This window comes from Colobus angolensis, unplaced genomic scaffold, assembly GCF_000951035.1.
Source record: "Colobus angolensis palliatus isolate OR3802 unplaced genomic scaffold, Cang.pa_1.0 Scaffold372, whole genome shotgun sequence".
In the NCBI taxonomy this organism is placed as follows: Eukaryota; Metazoa; Chordata; class Mammalia; order Primates; family Cercopithecidae; genus Colobus; species Colobus angolensis.
Genome location: NW_012117066.1, coordinates 922,321 through 942,041, shown reverse-complemented (window position 1 = coordinate 942,041; position 19,721 = coordinate 922,321). Strand labels below are relative to the sequence as shown.

Below are 19,721 nucleotides of genomic sequence, written 5' to 3'. Positions count from 1 at the left end.
ACCACGCCTGGCTAATTTTTGTATTTTTAGTAGAGATGGTGTTTCGCCATGTTGGCCAGGCTGGTCCCAAACTCCTGACCTCAGGTGATCCACTGTCCTCGGCCTCCTCATGCCTGGGATTACCGGCGTGAGCCACCACACCTGGCCAGTTACTAGGTATTTAATTCATTCAAGCTAATATTTATTGAATCCTACTCTGAAGCAGACACTATTTTAGAAATTGAGGGTACAGGGATGAACAGTACAGTCAGAATCCTCTGGGAGGTTATCTTTTAGTTATTTTTTATTTTTTGAGACAGTGTCTCACTCTGTCACCCAGGCTGGAGTGCAGTGGCACAATCCCGGTTCACTGCAGCCTCTGGCCCTGAGCTCAAACAATCCTCCCGTATCTCCACCTCCTGAATAGCTAGGACTGCAGGCACTCGCCACCACGCCTGGCTAATTTTTGTACTTTAGGGAAGAGACCTTGCCATGTTGCCCAGGCTGGTCTGCAACTCCTGAGCTCAGGTGATCTGCCTGCCTTGACTGTGCTGGGATTACAGGCCTGAACCACAGTGCCTGGCACTCCAGGAGGTTATTTTTTAGAGACGAAGATGACAATATACAAATTAACAAATAAATGAAAAAATAATTTAGATGATATTATATGCGGTGTTGAAAATTAAGTGACATGTAATTGACATAGAAGTGGGCTATTTTTTTCAGTATTTAAGCAAGAACTTTCTGAGAAAGTTACATTTAAACTACAAATTCAGTGCCAAGTAAAACCAAGTCTTGTGAAAGCCCGGCAGTAGAGTATTCCAAGCAAATGAAAAAAATTGGAATGACTGAGGCAGAAATGAATGTCATGTTTGGTTTTACAAACTTTTACGATGTACCTGACAGCAAAGATTTTTTAGTAGTTATTTTATTTTACATAGTCCCTCTGGTGTTTTTTTCATAGTGAAAAACAATTTAAACTCAAACTTTATTTCCAAGGTATTTTTCTCAATAGTATCTTAAAAGTAGAAGTGGGGGAATTATTTTAGGCTTCAATGCTAATTTGTTTTTACATGAGGGTAACCTATGAATTCTTCTAATTGATTCTTGACTAGTATGAAAAATTATTTTTCATGAGTATACATACAGTGAAGCTGTGATAATTCAAAAGTGCCAATAAAAGTAAAACAAAACTGTCTAATATTTAGCACAAATACCCTTTTTACATGTATGTTGTTTTACATGGCTTTTTTTTTCTTGATCAATAGTGTTTGCAAATATTTTCCCATGTCAGGAAATACAGTGTCGCCCTGGTATTTAGTTGTTGTCTCTGTGAGTCAGGATTCAGTTTGAGATAACAATAATTACAGTAGATGTTTTTAAGTAGAAAGAGAATTAAGTAAGCACTTACAAAATCATTAGAAGTCACATGTTAAAATAACATTTGCAGAAATGTCCCTAGATGTAATTAGAAAGCTAGGAAATCAGAAAGCTGTCAGTACAGCTGCTACTTGCAGGTATACACTGCCTGTGGTGTAAGTTAGCCATCTGGCGAAAACTGCTACAACTATTTGCTCCAGGGCTAAGCTGCATTTAGTATAGTTGTGATGACAACACAAATGTTCTGCACTCTGCCTCTGAGCATTCACAAAACTAGTGCCTGGATGCTGGAACCACAGAAAAAAGGTACATAAAGTATGTGCATTTTTGGTAGCAGAAGCAGAACTAGTAGCCAGAGCCTCTTCCTCAGTTACACGTTCCCAGTTTCACATGTGGGCCTTTTACTGGTAAACTTAAACCATATCCAGAACTCTAGATGCAAGAGAGTTTGTGAAGTGTACTTTTCTTTTTAGAGAATAGAATGAATGTTGGATATCAGTCTTTCATATTCATCACAGTCATTTAAAATGGGAAATGATCATATAGATAGGAACTGATGAAAACTGGCTGAGAATTTTGACTTATTGTTAGATTAATTTATGTGAGCAATTTATTTTTTCTCTTCTTTCAGCACTTGCTAGAAGTAAATTCTTTAAAGCACCTGACAAGACTGACACTACAAGATCGCATTACCAAGTCTCTTCTTCATTTACACAAGAAGAAAAAACCTCCCAGCATCAGTGCCCAGTTTCAGGTTATTTCCTGTTTTGCTTAAAACAAATAAGAATCTGTATCTTTCAGATTGTCGTTGAAAGGTTAAAGTGATCTGCAGGGTACTCAAATGGGATTTTAATTTATATGACTAAAAAGCCACATATTACTGTTCATTTTGGAAAGAAGAACCAAAGATGAAAAAAAAAAAAGTCAGATGCCTTTGTTTTTCATCCACATGTCTGGATAATGGCTATCTCAATATTTGTTATTTTCAGTGTGAGGAGAAAGCAGAAAATTGATGTTACAAACAAATCTGCCTTTAAACCCTGCTGCTTAGATAATGTCACTGTTAGCATAATGATGTATTTTTTTTTCCCCTACTTAAACCTCATGCTGCTGCCATTGATAGTTAACTAAATGAGGCTGAAGGGTTCTTTTCTGTGTATTTATTTTACTTTTGTCTACATAGAAATCCAGTTCTTTTTTGGGGGGCTTTTAGGAATGTGATAATATTTATATTATCATATTTAGGATAATATTTATTCCTAAAAGCCAAATTTCTTCCAGAATAATTGTTTTCAGATTCCTTTTTAAATTGCCTCTTCCATTCTTCTCAAATCATCTATCTTCTAAGATCTTTTCATTTGGTAGATATTTATGAAAATAAGCAAAATATCTGGTAGGTAACAATGCTTTGCATAATTTTACTCTATTTCATGTTTATATCACAGAAGCAATGCTCACTGTTGAAGAAAAATTTCCTTATTCGTGATAGATGTATCTGTATATGTTAACACTTTTTAAAATGCTTCTTTTACAGCTAGGATGTTTGAACATAAATTATCTACTAATGTATCGTTGTGTGATTTATAGGCACAGTTCTTCAAATTGTGGGCTAGAAATATCATTTTATTTTAGGTAATTCTCACTATAGGCCTAAAGGAAAATTTGAATCTGTGAAGGCTGTTTGGTCACGTGCTTTCTCTTTAAAAAAAAAAAAAAGAGAAAAAGCAAGATCAAGGAGCCATATAACTCATATATGTGCAAATAAGGTTAAAGGAAAGGGAATTGAGTATAATGAAATCACTGCCATGAATTTTAAAAATCCTTCTTAATAATCGTATGGGTTAATGGCATTTGGTTGGGAAGAATGAGAAGATAGTGCTTGGGGAACGTCTGTCTTTACCTTGCTGCTGTCCTCACAATCCAGACTTTGTGGATTAGAAATGCAAAGATTAATGGGTTATAGAAAAAAAAAATCACGTTGAGTGATATGTTTATTAATATACAACATAAATATGAGTCATAAGCAGACTTAATACAATGGTTAGTTTATTAGCATATTTCTCCCTGATTAGCAAATCCACGTGGGAAGCCAAATTCTGATCAAAAGGTAATTTGGTGAGCTCAATGTCTGAAAAGGGAACATTAATCTCACGATTATGAAAGGTAGAATTATTAAGCTGTTAAATGTCCTTTATTTTGTTACCTTGGATCTTTTACAGATGCCATGTATACTGAAATCATTCTTTAATTTGAAGAATACCATATAGCTAGTACAATAAAAACTTAGTTATAATCACAATCCTATTGTGTCTTTTAAAATCCTTCCAAATTTACATATTCTTAATTTATATTCATGAATTATATTTAATTTTTAGAAAAAGAGTCCTCTTTAATATTTCTAATAGACCATTAAGTTATTACAAAAGTAATGAGTTAATTTTTGATTATTTGGAAAATATAGATGGGCAAAAACAAGTGAAAGTCATCTACCATCCATAGATAATGACCAATGTATAGTATGTTTTCTAGGCCCTTTGCCAAAAATTTACACATATGCATTTTCTTTTTTTTTTTTTTTTTTTGAGACGGAGTCTCGCTCTTATCTCCCGGGCTGGAGTGCAGTGACCGGATCTCAGCTCACTGTAAGCTCCGCCTCCCGGGTTTACGCCATTCTTCTGCCTCAGCCTCCCGAGTAGCTGGGACTACAGGCGCCCGCCACCTCGCCCGGCTAGTTTTTTTTTGTATTTTTTAGTAGAGACGGGGTTTCACCGTGTTAGCCAGGATGGTCTCGATCTCCTGACCTCGTGATCCGCCCGTCTCGGCCTCCCAAAGTGCTGGGATTACAGGCTTGAGCCACCGCGCCCGGCCAAAGATTATATTTTTTTAAAAGATAGTTTATAGCAGCAGGAAGCAGATTGGTAGTTCCCTGGGGCTGTGACTCAAGTGGTTATTGACTGCAGATGGGCAGAAAGGAGCTTTTTGGGGGTGATAGAGGAGTTCTGAAACTGGACTGTAGTGATAGTGGCATAGCTGTGTAAATTTACTAAAACTCATTGATTTGTGAACTACAATGTATATATTTTAATAGTATGTAGATTTTATTTCTATAAAACTGTTTAAACCAAAAAAGTCACCATTAAAAGAAGAAAAAGAGCAAGACTAAAAAAGGACTCATATATGTAATATATGAAGAACTATTAAAAGGAAGAAAACCTAATAGACAAATGGACAAAAGTCTCAAATAGGCAATTTATAAAAGATGATATCCAGAAGACCAATACACCTGTGTAAAACCTGTTCAATATTATGATTCATGAGGGAAATGCCAATTAATACCACAAAGCAATGCTATTACATACTCGCCAACATGGCTGAAATAAACTGATTATACAACATGTTGGCAAGATTAGGGAGTGTTCAGAACTCCTATATGGTACTGTTGAAATGTAAATTGATACAAGCATATTGGAAAACAGTTAATGGCCGGGCGCGGTGGCTCACGCCTGTAATCCCAGCACTTTGGGAGGCCCAGGAGGGTGGATCATGAGGTCAGGAGATTGAGACCATCCTGGCTTACACGGTGAAACCCCGTCTCTACTAAAAATGTAAAAAATTAGCCGGGTGTGGTGGCGGGTGCCTGTAGTCCCAGCTACTTGGGAGGCAGAGGGAGGAGAATGGTGTGAACCCAGGAGGCAGAGCTTGCAGTGAGCCGAGATTGCGCCCCTGCACTCCAGCCTGGGCAACTGAGCGAGACTCCATCTCAAAAAAAAAAAAAAAATACAGTTAAAAGACAAGTATGTTCGTAGCAAAATTTTTCATAATAAGCTGGAAACAACAAAATACTCATCTCTTAATGGATAGTTTAATGGTAGTAATGCCAAATAATGGATCACTAATATACAGCCCTGAAAATTTACAGAATATAATTGTATGCAACAAATACAAAATAGTACATGGTTTATTTTTCCATTCATATGAACTTTAATAGTAGGTTAAACTAACTTATCATCTTAAAAGTAAGAATAATAATTACCCTTGGTTGGGGTGTGGAAATATGAGTACATAGCTTATGTACAGTGACCTTGCTCAATTAAATGGGATGGGGCACAAAGGGGCTTCTGAGGTTCTGATTTTATACATATGTATACACACACACACACACACACGTATATTTAATTTGGGCTCTAGTTACAAGAACATCTTCCTTTTGTAAAAAGTCATCATCTACACTTATGATTTTAATATTTTATGTGTATTGTTATTGTCATTATTTTGAGACAGCATCTCATAAAATGTTGCCCAGGCTGTATTCCAACTTCTGGGCTTAAGCTATCTTCCCTTCTCAGCTTCACAAGTAGCTGTGGCTACAGGCATGTGACACTGTGCCAAGCCCTATGTATATTATACTACAATAGCATTTGCAAGAAAAATAAACACTGAAAAGTTTAAAAATTTGTATGCTGATGTAATAAATTTCACAACAGTAACAGAGGTCTATATATAGTTCTAAGACTTCTTTGTTTTACTTGAACTTGTGAAATGTCGACTCCTAAGTAGACTGTGACAAGTTAGGTTTGTATATTGTAATCCCTAGAGCAGCTACTAAAATGCAGTACAAAAATAGCTGAAAAGTAGATAAATTAATATGGAATATTAAGTATATTGAACAGAGGGGAGGGGCACCTCACCAAAGGAAGTACACAGATGGCAAATAAGCATATGAAAAGATGTTCCACATTATATGTTACTAGGGAATTGCAAATTAACAAAAATGAGATACCACAGCACAGCTATTGGAATGACAAAAGTCCAAAGCAATGAGAACACCAAATGCTGGTGAGAATGTGGAGCAACAGGAACACTCATTCATTGCTGGTGGGAATGCCAAATGGTGCAGCCACTTTGGAAAACAGTTTGACAGTTTCTTATAAAACTATATTTTTACCATATGATCCAGCAGTAACAACTTCTTGGTATTTACCTAAATGAGCTGAAAACTTATGTCCACACAATAACCTGTACACGGATATTCATAGCAGCCTTATTCATACCTTGGTAAAACTTGGAAACAGTCAAGACGTCCTTCAGTAGGTGAATGGATTAACAAACTATGGTACATTCAGACAATGGAGTATTATTCAACACTAAAAAGAAATGAGCTTTCAAGCCATGAAAAGGCTTAGAGGAACCTTAAATACATATTACTGAGTGAAGGAAGCCAATATGGAAAGGTTACATACCGTAAGATTCCAGATATATGACATTCTGGAAAAAGCAAAACTATGGAGACAGTAAAAAAGATCAGTAGTTGCCAGGATCTAGTTGAGGGAGGATGAGTAGGCAGAGCATAGAGGACTTTAGTCAGATTAATCTGTATGATACTGCAATGGTGGATAAATGTCTATATATTTGTTTAAACCCATAGAATGTGCAACATAAAAGATGAACCCTAATGCATATTATGGACTATAGTTAATAATCATGTGTCAGTATTGGTTCATCACATAACACACTAATGCAAGATGTTAATTATAGGGGAAATTGTGCATGTGGGGGTAAAGGGGCATGTGGGAATTCTCTGTATGTTCTGCTCATTTTTGCTATGAACCTAAAACTGCTCCAAAAGTCTATTTTAAACAGGCAGGGAGTAAGAGGAGGAAGGGAGGAACAAATGAAAGAGGACAAACAGAAGGCCAGTAATAAAACTGGTAGCCCTAAATCCAACCATACTAATTATTAACAGTGTAAATGCTCCAAACAGTCCAATTAAGAAATGGATATTATCTGATTGGATAAAATAAGACCTAACTGTATGTTATCTACAAGAAACCTCTTTAAATACAATGATACTAAAGGGTTAAAAAAATGAAAAAAATAAACCATGCAAACAAAAACCAAAAGAAAGCTATAGTGACTATAGTAGAGTCAGACAAAGTAGACTTCAGAACAGAGAAAACTACCAGGGATAAAGGGAGATAATTTCATAATGATAAAAGGTGTAATTTACAAAGTCTTACATGTGTATTCCTCTAATAACAGAGCTGCCAAATATCTGAACCAAAAACTGATAGAATTAAAAGAAAAATGGACAGATCTGCATCTGCAATGCTTGGAAACTTCAGCATACCTCTTGGTAATTGATAGGGTCAGTAGACAATTAGGAAGGACATAGAAGACTTGAATAGAATGATTAACCTACTTGACCTAACTGAAATTTATAGAACAGCCTAGCCAAGAATTGCAGAATATACATTCATTTTAAGTGCCCATGAAATACTTGCCAAGGTAGATCATAAACTAGGCCATAAAACCTTAATAAATTCGAGTTGAAATCATACAAAATGTTGTATTTGTAATAGAATTAAACCAGAAATCAAAGAAAAATATCAATCCCCAAATATTTAGAATATATAAAACAGACTTCTAAATAATACATTTTTTAGAGGAAGGAAAATTTTAAAATATTTTAAATAAAATGAAATATCAAAATTTGTGCAATGCAGCTAAAGCAGTGCTCCAAGGTTAATTTATATCACTAAATGCTTTTATTGAAAAAGCAGATATGTCTCAATTCAGTAATCTAAATTTCTACCTTAATAGACTATAAAAAGAATATATGAAACCCAGTGCAAGCAGAGAGAAGTAAATAATAAAGATAACAGCAGAATTCAATGAAATGAAAAATAGAAAAATAGACAAAAAAAAAAAACACTGACACCAAAAGCTGGTTCTTTAAGCAGATCAAAAAAAAAATTTTTTTTTTTGAGAGAGTCTTACTTTGTTGCCCAGGCTAGAGTGCAGTGGCACCATCTCAGCTTAGTGCAACCCACACCTCCCAGGTTTAAGTAATTCTCATGCTTCAGCCAGGCACCACCGTGCCTGGCTAATTTTTGTAGTTTTTTTAGTAGAGACGGGGTTTCGCCATGTTGGCCAGGCTGGTCTCAAACTCCTGACCTCAGGTGGTCCTCCCGCCTCGGCCTTCCAAAGTGCTGGGATTATAGGCGTGAGCCACCAAGCCTGGACTGAACAAATCAAAAAGTTGATAAACTTCTAGCCACTAATCAGGAAGAAAGAGAGAATGTACAAATTACCATTATCAGGAATAAAAAAAGGGATATCATTACATACTCTGTAGACATTTAAAGTAAAGCAAGGGAGTACTACCTTACTGGATACCCTCCTGAATCATTTTAAAAGTTGTAGGATACATGAGTTTGAATAAAATTGTTTCATGAAATGTGAAGAAAAGTGAAAAAAAGTTCTACATTTGATTATTCTGAAATACATCTGCAATATTTACTATTTCCAGGCTATCTGCTTTAATACCAAACTACCATCCTTATCCTTAATTATCCATAATTTAACCAGTATAAGAATATACACAATGTGCTTTTCAAAAACAAACCTCTTGCTATGTGTGCCTCTACTTTTTGAATGTTTTGCCAGCATATTGATTATATTTATACGTTGTTTGTTAATAGTTTGGAATGGGAGAGTATGATAATTATATTGCTTTCTGTTGCAGACATCATTAAGCAAGCTAATGGAAACACTTGGTCAGGCAGAACCATATTTTGTAAAATGCATCCGCTCTAATGCTGAAAAGGTAAAAATGTCCTATAAATGAGAGCACATATCTCAGCTTACTTCAAACTGAGCTTTAAATACTTTTAAGCAGAATAAGTGGAGGGGAAGCACTAACTATAATATTTATAAGGAAAATAGTGTTTTATAAATACTTTCAATGGATTTTTCCATATTTACCTGCCTGTAAGGTGTTTATATGGATTTGATTTAGCATCACCAAGAATTTGAGAAGCAAATACCTCTTGAAGTCCTGTCAGAAAAGAGTTTTCTTTTCTTTCTTTTTTTCTTTTTTGAGACAGAGTCTCATTCTATCACCCAGGCTGGAGTGCAATGGTATGATCTCACCTCACTGCAATCTCCACCTCCTGGTTTCAAGCATTTCTCCTGTCTCAGCCTCCCAAGTAACTGGGACTCCCAGTGTGCACCACCACACCCAGCTAATTTTTGTATTTTTAGTAGAGACGGGGATTTGCCACGTTGGCCAGGCTGGTCTTGAACTCCTGACCTCAAGTGACCTTGGCCTCCGAAAGTGCTGGGATTACAGGTGTGAGCCACCACACCCAGTTGTAGGTTATCTTGCTACAGATTTTGTAGTGATTGGACTGTGTGGCCTCTGGGAGTGATTACATTCTTTTTGAGCTTTTAAGGTCCTCTCTCTTCACAACCAGAGAAGCCTGGAAGCTTGGTTTCTCTCTTTTCCCTAGGATTGGGCAGTCAGAACTTCTCTGAAGCTACCAGCTGAGAGGTGAGCTTGCCTTACCTATCAGCTTAGTTATTATATATCTTAACCAGACAACCTCCAATCAATCTCTAGATACTCAACAGTTAGCCATGCTTATAAACAGATAATTTGGAGATCTACTGTTCTGGGTTAATCTTTTTTCCATTTGCTTTAGCTGCCCTTGAGGTTCAATGATGCCTTGGTACTTAGACAGCTTCGATATACTGGAATGCTGGAAACAGTTCGAATTCGCCAATCAGGATACAGCTCCAAATATTCTTTCCAGGTTCTGTTTTTATAGTGATATTTACATATTTAGACACATCAAGTAAATGATTCCCACATATCTTGCTTATTATTTCTTTAGGGCTTACTTATTTCTCTTAATTCTTCCTTTCCATTTCACGTTTTGTATACGGAATTGAAAAGGGATAGACAGTATTTACTTTGAGTGGATGGCAGCAATCTCATTAAGATTATGGTAATAGAATCCAGTACTTGGTTATTCTCATTTGATCAGAATGTTTGCTAATACTAAGTTTACTCCTGATATAACAATTCTTTGCACTGACCTCTCCAGTCGCTGAAATATTTCAATGAGAACTATCTAGTGAAAAGATTCCATTTGGTTTTCCCTAAAGTTTTCTCAGCAGAATTTTCTTTCATAGTAAGCTGCCAAGAAGGCTCCCAGCTACTCTTTATCAGTAATTGCTGCTGTGGGTATGGAAATTGTATTGAAGCTGTTCAGCAACTGAGCAAGTGTTTGCTGTTACTGGGACGGAAAGCCTCATTCTCAGTTACCCTGCCACGTTTGCTTTTTTTTTTCCTGATAGAAATTTTAGGTTTAACTTTTTCTTTGGTCTTTTATAAAGCTTCCTCAAAAGGGATAATTAGCCTCTGCCCTTTTTTTTTTTCCTCTCATTCCCTTTTGATGATATGATACGATATGTAGAACCCAATATCTTTCTCCGCCTCCTATGTTTTTCGAATTAACCTTTTATTATATCTTAAATTAACATGCACTTCTTGGTTTCACCCTGTTTAAAAGAAAGAGGAAAAGATTAATAAAATGATAATTAGTTTAAGGTCTTGTTTACATACACTACTTTCTGATTTTACAATTTTTTAAATTATTTTTCAGGATTTTGTGAGCCACTTCCATGTACTTCTTCCCCGAAATATTATACCATCCAAATTTAACATTCAGGATTACTTCAGGAAAATGAATCTTAATCCAGATAATTATCAAGTTGGAAAAACCATGGTAAATATAATCTGTATAGCTCTTGTCAAAATTGAGTGCATTTATTTAAAAAATAATAATTTTTACCTATGAGATTGTTTATTAAAAAGATAGTGAATCAGATATCAGAAGACAATTGGTTAGACCCAGGTTTTTATTTAATTATATAGTCAATATTAATCACAGAGCTCTGGCCAGTGCTCTAGTTCTGACTATAATTTTAACTGCCTAAAAATCATCTCTCCATAGATGTTCTACTGTAATCTCCAAGTCAGCTTGCCCAAGATGAATTTAAGATTCGTCTGGTCTTAAATTTATCAAATACTTTCTTTCTCTGTCACCCCTTTTCCAGTTTCTCAGTCTAGAAACCATAATTGTCTTTAGCATACCATTCACTTTATTCCTTTCACAAAGTTTTAGGGATATTTTTTCCTTTTACAAAGAGATTCTCACATCACCTTCTGTTTCTCCATTACTACTGCTTCCATTTTATTTTTATTCCTTATCTCTTCTCATCTACATTGCTTATACAGTGAACAGCTTACTTATCTGATTCTAGTGTATTTGTCATTCCATTTAATTTATTCTACTCATAATATTAAAATTATTATCTTAATATACTTAGTTCTTTATGTCTGCCTCCTGCTTGATAATAACCCCCTCATAACCTCCTTATTAAATACAAACATCTTTCTCTTTTTTGAGAACCTTCATATTGTGGCTTCACATTACTTAATATCTTTTTTTATGGAGATTAATTGTCCCATTGTCTCCTGTGCATGCCTTTATTATTATTTTCAACTCTTTGTGTTACTCAGGTGGGATGTTTTGTCTCTGGCCCTTATTAGTTTACCATCTTCCTCTTTGGGTATATAATATCTACCTGATCTCAAATGAGAGGTATAATTCCTGTTTCTAAAGGGATATGTCTCCTTCACCTTTGCAGCCTCCCAAACCCTAAACATTAGTGAAATGAAGGAGTAAATAAAATAAACTTATTAATAACTTTGGACAGTGAGAAGCTTAATGCACTCTGGATTTCAAAAAGACTGTTATCATTGGTTTATTCATTATATGATTCAAGCTTCAAGATCTGTGGTTTTCAACTTTTTTCCCCACCCCAACACCCTTAAAAAATATGATTTATTACCAGTAATACATTTACTTATAGCAGTGGTTTCCCCAATGGAGTAATATAGCATAATCTCTGGTGCTGGAATTTTGATACTCTTGCTGACCTTGTCATTTCTCTCTCCCTTCCTCCCTTGCTTACCTTCCTTTTTTTCTGTCTTTTTTTTTTTTTTTTTTTTTTTTTGAGACCGGATCTCTCTATTTTGCCATAGAACTTGAACTCCTGGGCTTCAGCAACCTTCCTGTTTCAGCCTTCTGAGTAGCTAGGAGTATAGGCATGTAGCACCACACCCAGCTCACCTTCCTTATTCTACTATCTCCATTTCAATTTGAGAATGACTACTTTGGATAAATCTGTAGGAATATTTATCAGTACTTCATTTACATGCCTGCCACTGTGTTTGTTCTTCTCTAAAAGCTTAATCACAGAAAGGATGATTCATGAAATAAATTTCTCATTTCTTCTTACGCTGCATTCCTCGCCTTCCTTTTGGTAGGTCTTTCTAAAGGAGCAGGAACGACAGCACTTACAAGATCTGCTTCACCAAGAGGTGCTCCGCAGAATCATATTGTTGCAGCGATGGTTCAGGGTCTTGCTGTGTAGGCAGCATTTCCTCCATCTGAGACAAGCATCTGTTGTTATCCAGGTGAGAAGCAAAGGATTCTTTGCATGAGATTGACTAATTTATTTGGCCTTTGTTTAGTAACCAGAACCTTTTTACTGTAAAACATTTTCAATAATAATGTAAACTTCAGAAATGAGAATATGTCATACCCACTTTTGAAGTGCTCATAACACCCAACAGATTATCTGGCATATAATAGACTATTAATAAATATTGATTCCATTGAATTTAAATTAAATTGAATTTGTAGTTATAATGTCTTGTGAGGTCTGAGTAGGGGCTAAGGAGTTACCTAATATTTGTTGACATAGTTATTTTTATTTAACGGTTTTTGGAGTGATGTTTGAGAGTTTATATATACTGTTGGTTTTAGACACTCATTTTGGATGATAGGTACCTTATTTTACATTTATTTGTTTTATTAATGCCCTCATTGATTTATATCATTTCCATAATATCTTTTCCATTTGTGCAAGAAAATCTTTAGTATCTTCATCTTTGGAATGTGTATCAGGATTACCTTAAACCCATTAGTGTTATTTGGGCAAACTGTAACAAAAGAATATAATATGTTAAAATTATTAATAATTTGAAGGACATGAAATCATCCAAAAATTTTAAATTAAGTTCTGTAATTAACTCCATCAAGGTTATAGTATTTAAAATAGCTGTTTTAGCCAAACATATCTGGAAGAGAAAACTTTTTTCTATTTATCTTTTTCAGTTGTACTTTCTGCTTTTGTAGAAAACTAATTTTTTTATTTTCTATTTTTTTGAGACAGAGACTGTCTGTCGCCCAGGCTGGAGTGGAGTGGCGTGAACTCGGCTCACTGCAAGCTCCACCTCCCAGGTTCATGCCATTCTCCTGCCTCAACCTCTTCAGTAGCTGGGACTACAGGCGCCCACCACCACGCCCAGCTAATTTTTTTTTTTTTTGTATTTTTAGTAGAGATGGTATTTTTAGTAGAGATGTATTTTAGTTTCACTGTTAGCCAGGATGGTTTCGATCTCCTGACCTCATGATCCGCCTGCCTTAGCCTCCAAAAGTGTTGGGATTACAGACGTGAGCCACCGCACCTGGCCAGAAAACTTATTTTTAATCACTAAGAATTTAGCTACATAGGCACTTAACCTGTAATTATGACATAAGAAATTTATTCTCTTTTTTTCCTGTGAAAATGCGGTGTAAGATATGACAACCAGTTTCTGTTATTTTGTCTTCCCCACAGAGATTCTGGAGGAATTACCTAAATCAGAAGCAAGTCAGAGATGCAGCTGTGCAGAAGGATGCTTTTGTTATGGCTAGCGCAGCTGCTCTTCTCCAAGCTTCCTGGCGTGCTCACTTAGAGAGGCAGCGGTACTTGGAGCTACGGGCTGCAGCCATCGTTATCCAGCAGAAATGGAGAGATCACTATAGGCGCAGGCACATGGCTGCTATTTGCATACAAGCAAGATGGAAAGCCTACAGGGAAAGTAAAAGGTACCAAGAGCAAAGGAAAAAAATTATACTTTTGCAATCAACATGTAGAGGATTCAGAGCAAGACAAAGGTAATCTCTATACTATACTATAACACTTGCTTTTTTTCTTTCTTCCCAAGTACTTTGTTTATACCTCTGCATTAACATTTGTCTAATTTGTATTAGAATTGGTTGTATACAATTTCTTTTCCACTATACTGTGATACTTTTACTGATTTTAACCCACATTGTATTGTCTATAATGGAAGTTAAATAAGGTTTTATTGAATTAAATTGAATCGAAAATCTACATGGTCTGTGGTCATAAATGCTAAGAATTAACTTTTACATTAGGCCGAATCTTACAAAATTGGCAATATTCAACTGTTTTTACTTTCAGAAACTGTAATTTCACACTTAAATTAAAATTTCACTTTAGTTTGAGGTTTACTTTAAAATAAAGCTAATATTAAAATGAGAACTTTACTTCTGAATTAGTTTACATTTTGACTGAAATGCCCAGGTAGAAGTAATACACTTAATGAAATATCATCTGACTCATGGAAATAGGAAAATTGTAAAATGTGCATTCAAGTTAATTTAAGAAGTATTTAGGTATTGTAAAAAGATTTTACAACTCTGCATTTTTTTCTTAAATTCTCAGGAAATATGTTTTGTTCAGTGGTAACTAAGATATTTCTGTAACCCATTTTGTCTGTTTTTATATAGATTTAAAGCTTTAAAAGAGCAAAGGCTAAGAGAAACAAAATCAGAACTTGGATTGGTGAATATTAAAGGATATGGATCTCTGGAAATTCAGGGTTCAGACCCTTCAGAATGGGAGGATTGTTCTTTTGACAACAGAATAAAAGCCATAGAGGAATGTAAATCTGTAATAGAGAGTAATCGAATTAGCCATGAAAGTTCGGTGGACTGCTTGAAGGAGTCACCAAACAAGCAGCAGGAGAGAGCCCAAAGCCAGAGTGGTGTGGACTTGCAGGAAGGTGTGCTTGTAAGAGAGAGACCCAGATCCTTGGAGGATCTCCATCAGAAAAAAGTAGGCCGGGCTAAAAGAGAAAGTAGGAGAATGAGAGAACTAGAGCAAGCTATATTTAGCTTAGAATTGCTGAAAGTTCGTTCTCTTGGTGGTGTTTCTCCTTCAGAGGATCGCAGATGGTCCACAGAATTGGTGCCTGAAGGCCTTCAGTCTCCACGGGGTACACCTGATAGTGAGAGCTCTCAAGGAAGCTTGGAACTTCTGAGCTCTGAGGAAAGCCAAAAGAGCAAACTAGAGTCTGTCATTTCAGATGAAGGAGACTTGCTGTTTCCATCACCTAAGATATCCAGCAGTCCAAAATTTGATTCACGGGACAATGCCCTCAGTGCCTCAAATGAGACTAGCTATGCAGAGCATTTGAAGGATGGAACTATGAAGGAAAAAGTGGTCTGCAGTTCTGAGTCTATTACCTGTAAACCACAGCTGAAAGACTCCTTCATTTCAAATAGTCTGCCTACTTTTTTTTATATCCCCCAACAAGACCCACTGAAAACAAATTCCCAACTAGACACAAGTATCCAAAGAAACAAACTATTGGAAAATGAAGACACACCAGGGGAAGCTGTTACTTTGGATATCAACAGGGAAACTAGAAGGTATCACTGCTCAGGAGAAGATCAAATTGTTCCTTCTTTGAATACAGAGTCTTCTAATCCTATGCTTAAGAAGTTAGAAAAGCTGAACACTGAGAAGGAAGAAAGGCAAAAGCAATTGCAGCAACAGAATGAAAAAGAGATGATGGAACAGATTCGCCAGCAAACAGATATTTTAGAGAAGGAACGCAAAGCGTTCAAGACAATTGAAAAGCCAAGAATTGGAGAGTGTTTGGTGGCACCATCTTCCTATCAGTCAAAGCAGAGAGTAGAGAGGCCATCCTCTCTCCTCAGCTTAAATACCTCAAATAAGGGAGAACTTAATGTAATGGGGTCCCTATCAGTAAAAGATGCAGCTCTTGCCCAGAGAGACAGCTCCTCTGCTCACTTACCCCCGAAGGATAGACCTGTCACCGTGTTCTTTGAAAGAAAAGGAAGTCCATGCCAATCTAGTACTGTTAAGGAATTATCCAAGACAGACAGAATGGGTGCCCAGCTGAATGTAGCCTGTAAACTCTCTAATAATCGCATTTCAAAAAGAGAACACTTTAGGCCAACTCAGTCTTATAGCCACAATTCTGATGACCTTTCCAGAGAGGGAAATACTAGGCCCATTTTCTTCACTCCAAAGGACAATATGAATATTCCCCTGTAAGTGAAACATTTATTTATGTTTATGTATAAATGGGAAACTTCTTGAAGTATTTTTATTAAGATGCCTTGTTCTGCTCCAACTATTTGTGTAAAGTGGCTGCTCAACTTGGCCATTTTCTCTTTGTAAAAATATTCCCTAATTGTTGACTCTACCATCACCGGAAGTTGGTTGTAGTTATACCCTAGGAATCCTTGACTAATCATGAATAGCAGAGTAAATACTGGGTTCCTCCCCATTAAGTGAGAAGCATTTGTGAAGGTCAGTACAGTGCCTGTAAACATAGTAGGCATTCACCGAATACTGGTTGCTTTACAGCTGTGAGGTTTAGTAGTCCAAGGTTGTTCATTTCAGGCTTTAAAGAAGTTAATTTGTTTTGTTACGGCTGTTGGCCTATGTATGATCATCATTACGTTCATTTTACTTCTTTGTGTGTGATAAACACATAACATAAAATTTCCCATCTTAGCCATTTTTAAATAATACAGTACAGTAGTGTTAACTGTTTGTTTTGCAAAAGATCTCTAGAACTTTTTCTTCTTGTAAAATAAAACTCTGTACCCATTGAACAACTCTGCTTTTCCTTTTAGCCCCTGGCAACCATCATTCTACTTAATGTTTCCAAGAGTTAACTTTTTATACCTCATATAAATAGAATTTCTTTTTTTTTTTTTTAATAGATGGAGTCTCACTCTGTCACCCAGGCTGGAGTGCAGTGGTGTGATCTCAGCTAACTGCAACCTCTGCCTCCTGGGTTCAAGCAGTTCTTCTGTCTCAGCCTCCTGAGTAGCTGGGACTACAGGTGCACGCCACCATGCCTGGCTAATTTTTGTATTTTTAGTAGAGACGGGGTTTCACCATATTGGTCAGGCTGGTTTCAAACTCCTGACCTCAGGTTATCCACCCGCCTCTGCCCCCCAAATTGCTAGGATTACAGGTGTGAGCCACCATGCCCAGCCCTAAGTAGAATTTCTTTATACTTTTTTAAACTAATGGTAGTCATGAGAAAAGCATTTTTAAGTGGTGCATAAAAACAAATTTAACAAAATTGAAGATACTTGTCTTTGTATTTGGTAGATTCTTTTGGTTCTTGTGGGAGAATATCATCATTGAAATGAAAGGAGGGCTGTATCTTTGGGCTAAAAAAATAAATTTTACATTAACAATTAAAATAACCTTTTCTCTCCATTTATGTATAACCCGAACATTTAAATATTCCACCCTTTAAAATTTCATATGGATTTTAGAGAAATCCTTTGTAAATGTGGGCAAGAGATGATCAATAATTTATTTTTCCACCAAGAGTTTCTATAGTATTATAAAGTGCAGTTGAGCTTAGTAACAGCTTTAAGTGTTATTCCCACCCATTAACCTACAGATTTCCCAGAAGTTCAAAGGCTCTGTGTAGCATATGCACCCATAAGAGAGTGTTAAAAACATATTCCCTCTCATTCTGAGTTTAGTGATACATGCTATTCCATGCATATCTGTAAGTGAGCTCTTTAATATTCTTCTTTAATGTCTGTTAATTATGACATTTATGTGTGTGTTTGTATTATAGGTGTATACACTTATAAAGTAGCTGTTGGGACCCATGAATTTGTTTTGTAGAAAACTTAATTGTAGATTCCAAAAAATATTAATCATCCTTGTGAATTACTTATCTTATTTTTCCAAGATATATAGCTGTAGGTCTATTTGAACTGATTTCCTTTATTGCTTTATTAATGGTCTACTTATCTTTAAAATTATTGTATATTAGATTATATTAAACTCTAGAGGTAAAATTCATACTTTAAATCTCATCCTGTTGTATAAGTAATACTAGAAACATGAACATTTTATAGAATCATAAATGTTGGTGCTTCTGAATTATGTAGTCTAGTTCCTGCATGTTATAGATAAGGCCACTGGGGCCCATAGAGGTGAAATGACTTATTCGGGATCATATATTTAGAGAAATAGCTGGGACTAGAACTTGCATTTTATCATTAAGGATCGGCATTGGGTTTTATGATTAGAAAGTAATACTAGGTTAGTGTCCCTTTTGTACTGTAGTGGATCATGATGAGTACACAGTAGTTTTTAACTGTTTAATGAGAGAGGACAAAAAAAATCATGGTGAAGTCTAAAAATTGCTGTGAGTTAAAAGGTTAATTGCAGTGGTCAAGTACTATCAAGATTCTATTAATCGTTGTTTCTCTTTGGAGGATAAATGAAGGTCCAGTAGGCTCAACTGTGGCAAGAGAGATTTTGATAGCCAGAAGAGAATCCTTTAGGACAAGCTAGGATTGCTCAGCTTACATACATTACATACAAAAAGGGAGATCTCTATGAAGACTTTAGCTAGCAAAGATTGCATCTATTTGTATTTGTTTTGGGCTTATTGCATAGAGGCAAAGGGCAAGATAATTTCTTATGTGTCCTAGACTTTCTTTTCTAAAAAGTAAATGAAAGATTTTGAATGGAAGAACAATTAATCTACCAACTAGTATCATAAGTTAGTGTCTAATTTTAGCCAGCACTGTGCTTGCAAGTAAGATATGATTCTCAAGGAGCTTACAGTTCTACTCAGGAGAGATTATCAATATGTTGTTGTTGAGACTCATGGTACTGAGTTAATATAGGTAATTGGGGCCATGAAGGTGCAGGTTATATACACTTTTTCATCAGATTCTGACATCTATTTCTGTCCAGAATTTAGTGATGAAATAGTCTCATCAGACAGTTATTCAATCAAAATTAAGTTTTCATAAGCTAACACTAATACCTGTATGGTCTGGAGCATACTTTAAGTTTGATAACAATTTCTTATCCTGCCAGTGTTGATTTTATTCTATTCAACATGAAGCTTTTTGTTTGTTTTTTGTTTTTTTTCAGATAGAGTTTCCCTCTTGTCACCCAGGCTAGAGTAAGCAGTGACACAATCGTGGCTCACTGCAACCTCTGCCTCCTGGGTTCAAGTGATTCTGCTGCCTCAGCCTCCCAAGTACCTGGGATTACAGGCGCCTGCCACCACACCCAGCTAATTTTTGTATTTTTAGTAGAGACAGAGTTTTGCCATGTTTACCAGGCTGGTCTCAAACTCCTGATCTCAGGTGATCCGCCTGCCTCGGCCTCCCAAACTGCTGGGATTACAGGCATGAGCCACTGCGCCTGGCCTCAATGTCAAGTTTTAAAACTCAGACAATGGACAAAAGCTACAAAGAGAGATTTCGGAAGGAGTTTTCTAACCAATAGGAGCTATCTCAGTATAAAATATAATGAGATCCTCATCACTGGATGGCTATTTT

At 36.1% G+C, this 19,721-nt stretch overlaps 1 protein-coding gene across 1 annotated transcript in view; it reads left to right on the top strand.

The window, feature by feature from the left end:
• The window catches only part of MYO9A (myosin IXA), a 260,868-nt gene that overhangs the window by 156,431 nt on the left and 84,716 nt on the right, over window positions 1-19,721 (top strand). Inside the window, exons 19-25 of the mRNA XM_011953817.1 lie at window positions 1,991-2,113; window positions 8,885-8,965; window positions 9,843-9,953; window positions 10,809-10,931; window positions 12,539-12,688; window positions 13,897-14,216; window positions 14,856-16,427. Of these exons, the coding sequence (XP_011809207.1) occupies window positions 1,991-2,113; window positions 8,885-8,965; window positions 9,843-9,953; window positions 10,809-10,931; window positions 12,539-12,688; window positions 13,897-14,216; window positions 14,856-16,427 (2,480 nt within the window). The remainder of the gene's footprint in view (window positions 1-1,990; window positions 2,114-8,884; window positions 8,966-9,842; window positions 9,954-10,808; window positions 10,932-12,538; window positions 12,689-13,896; window positions 14,217-14,855; window positions 16,428-19,721) is intronic.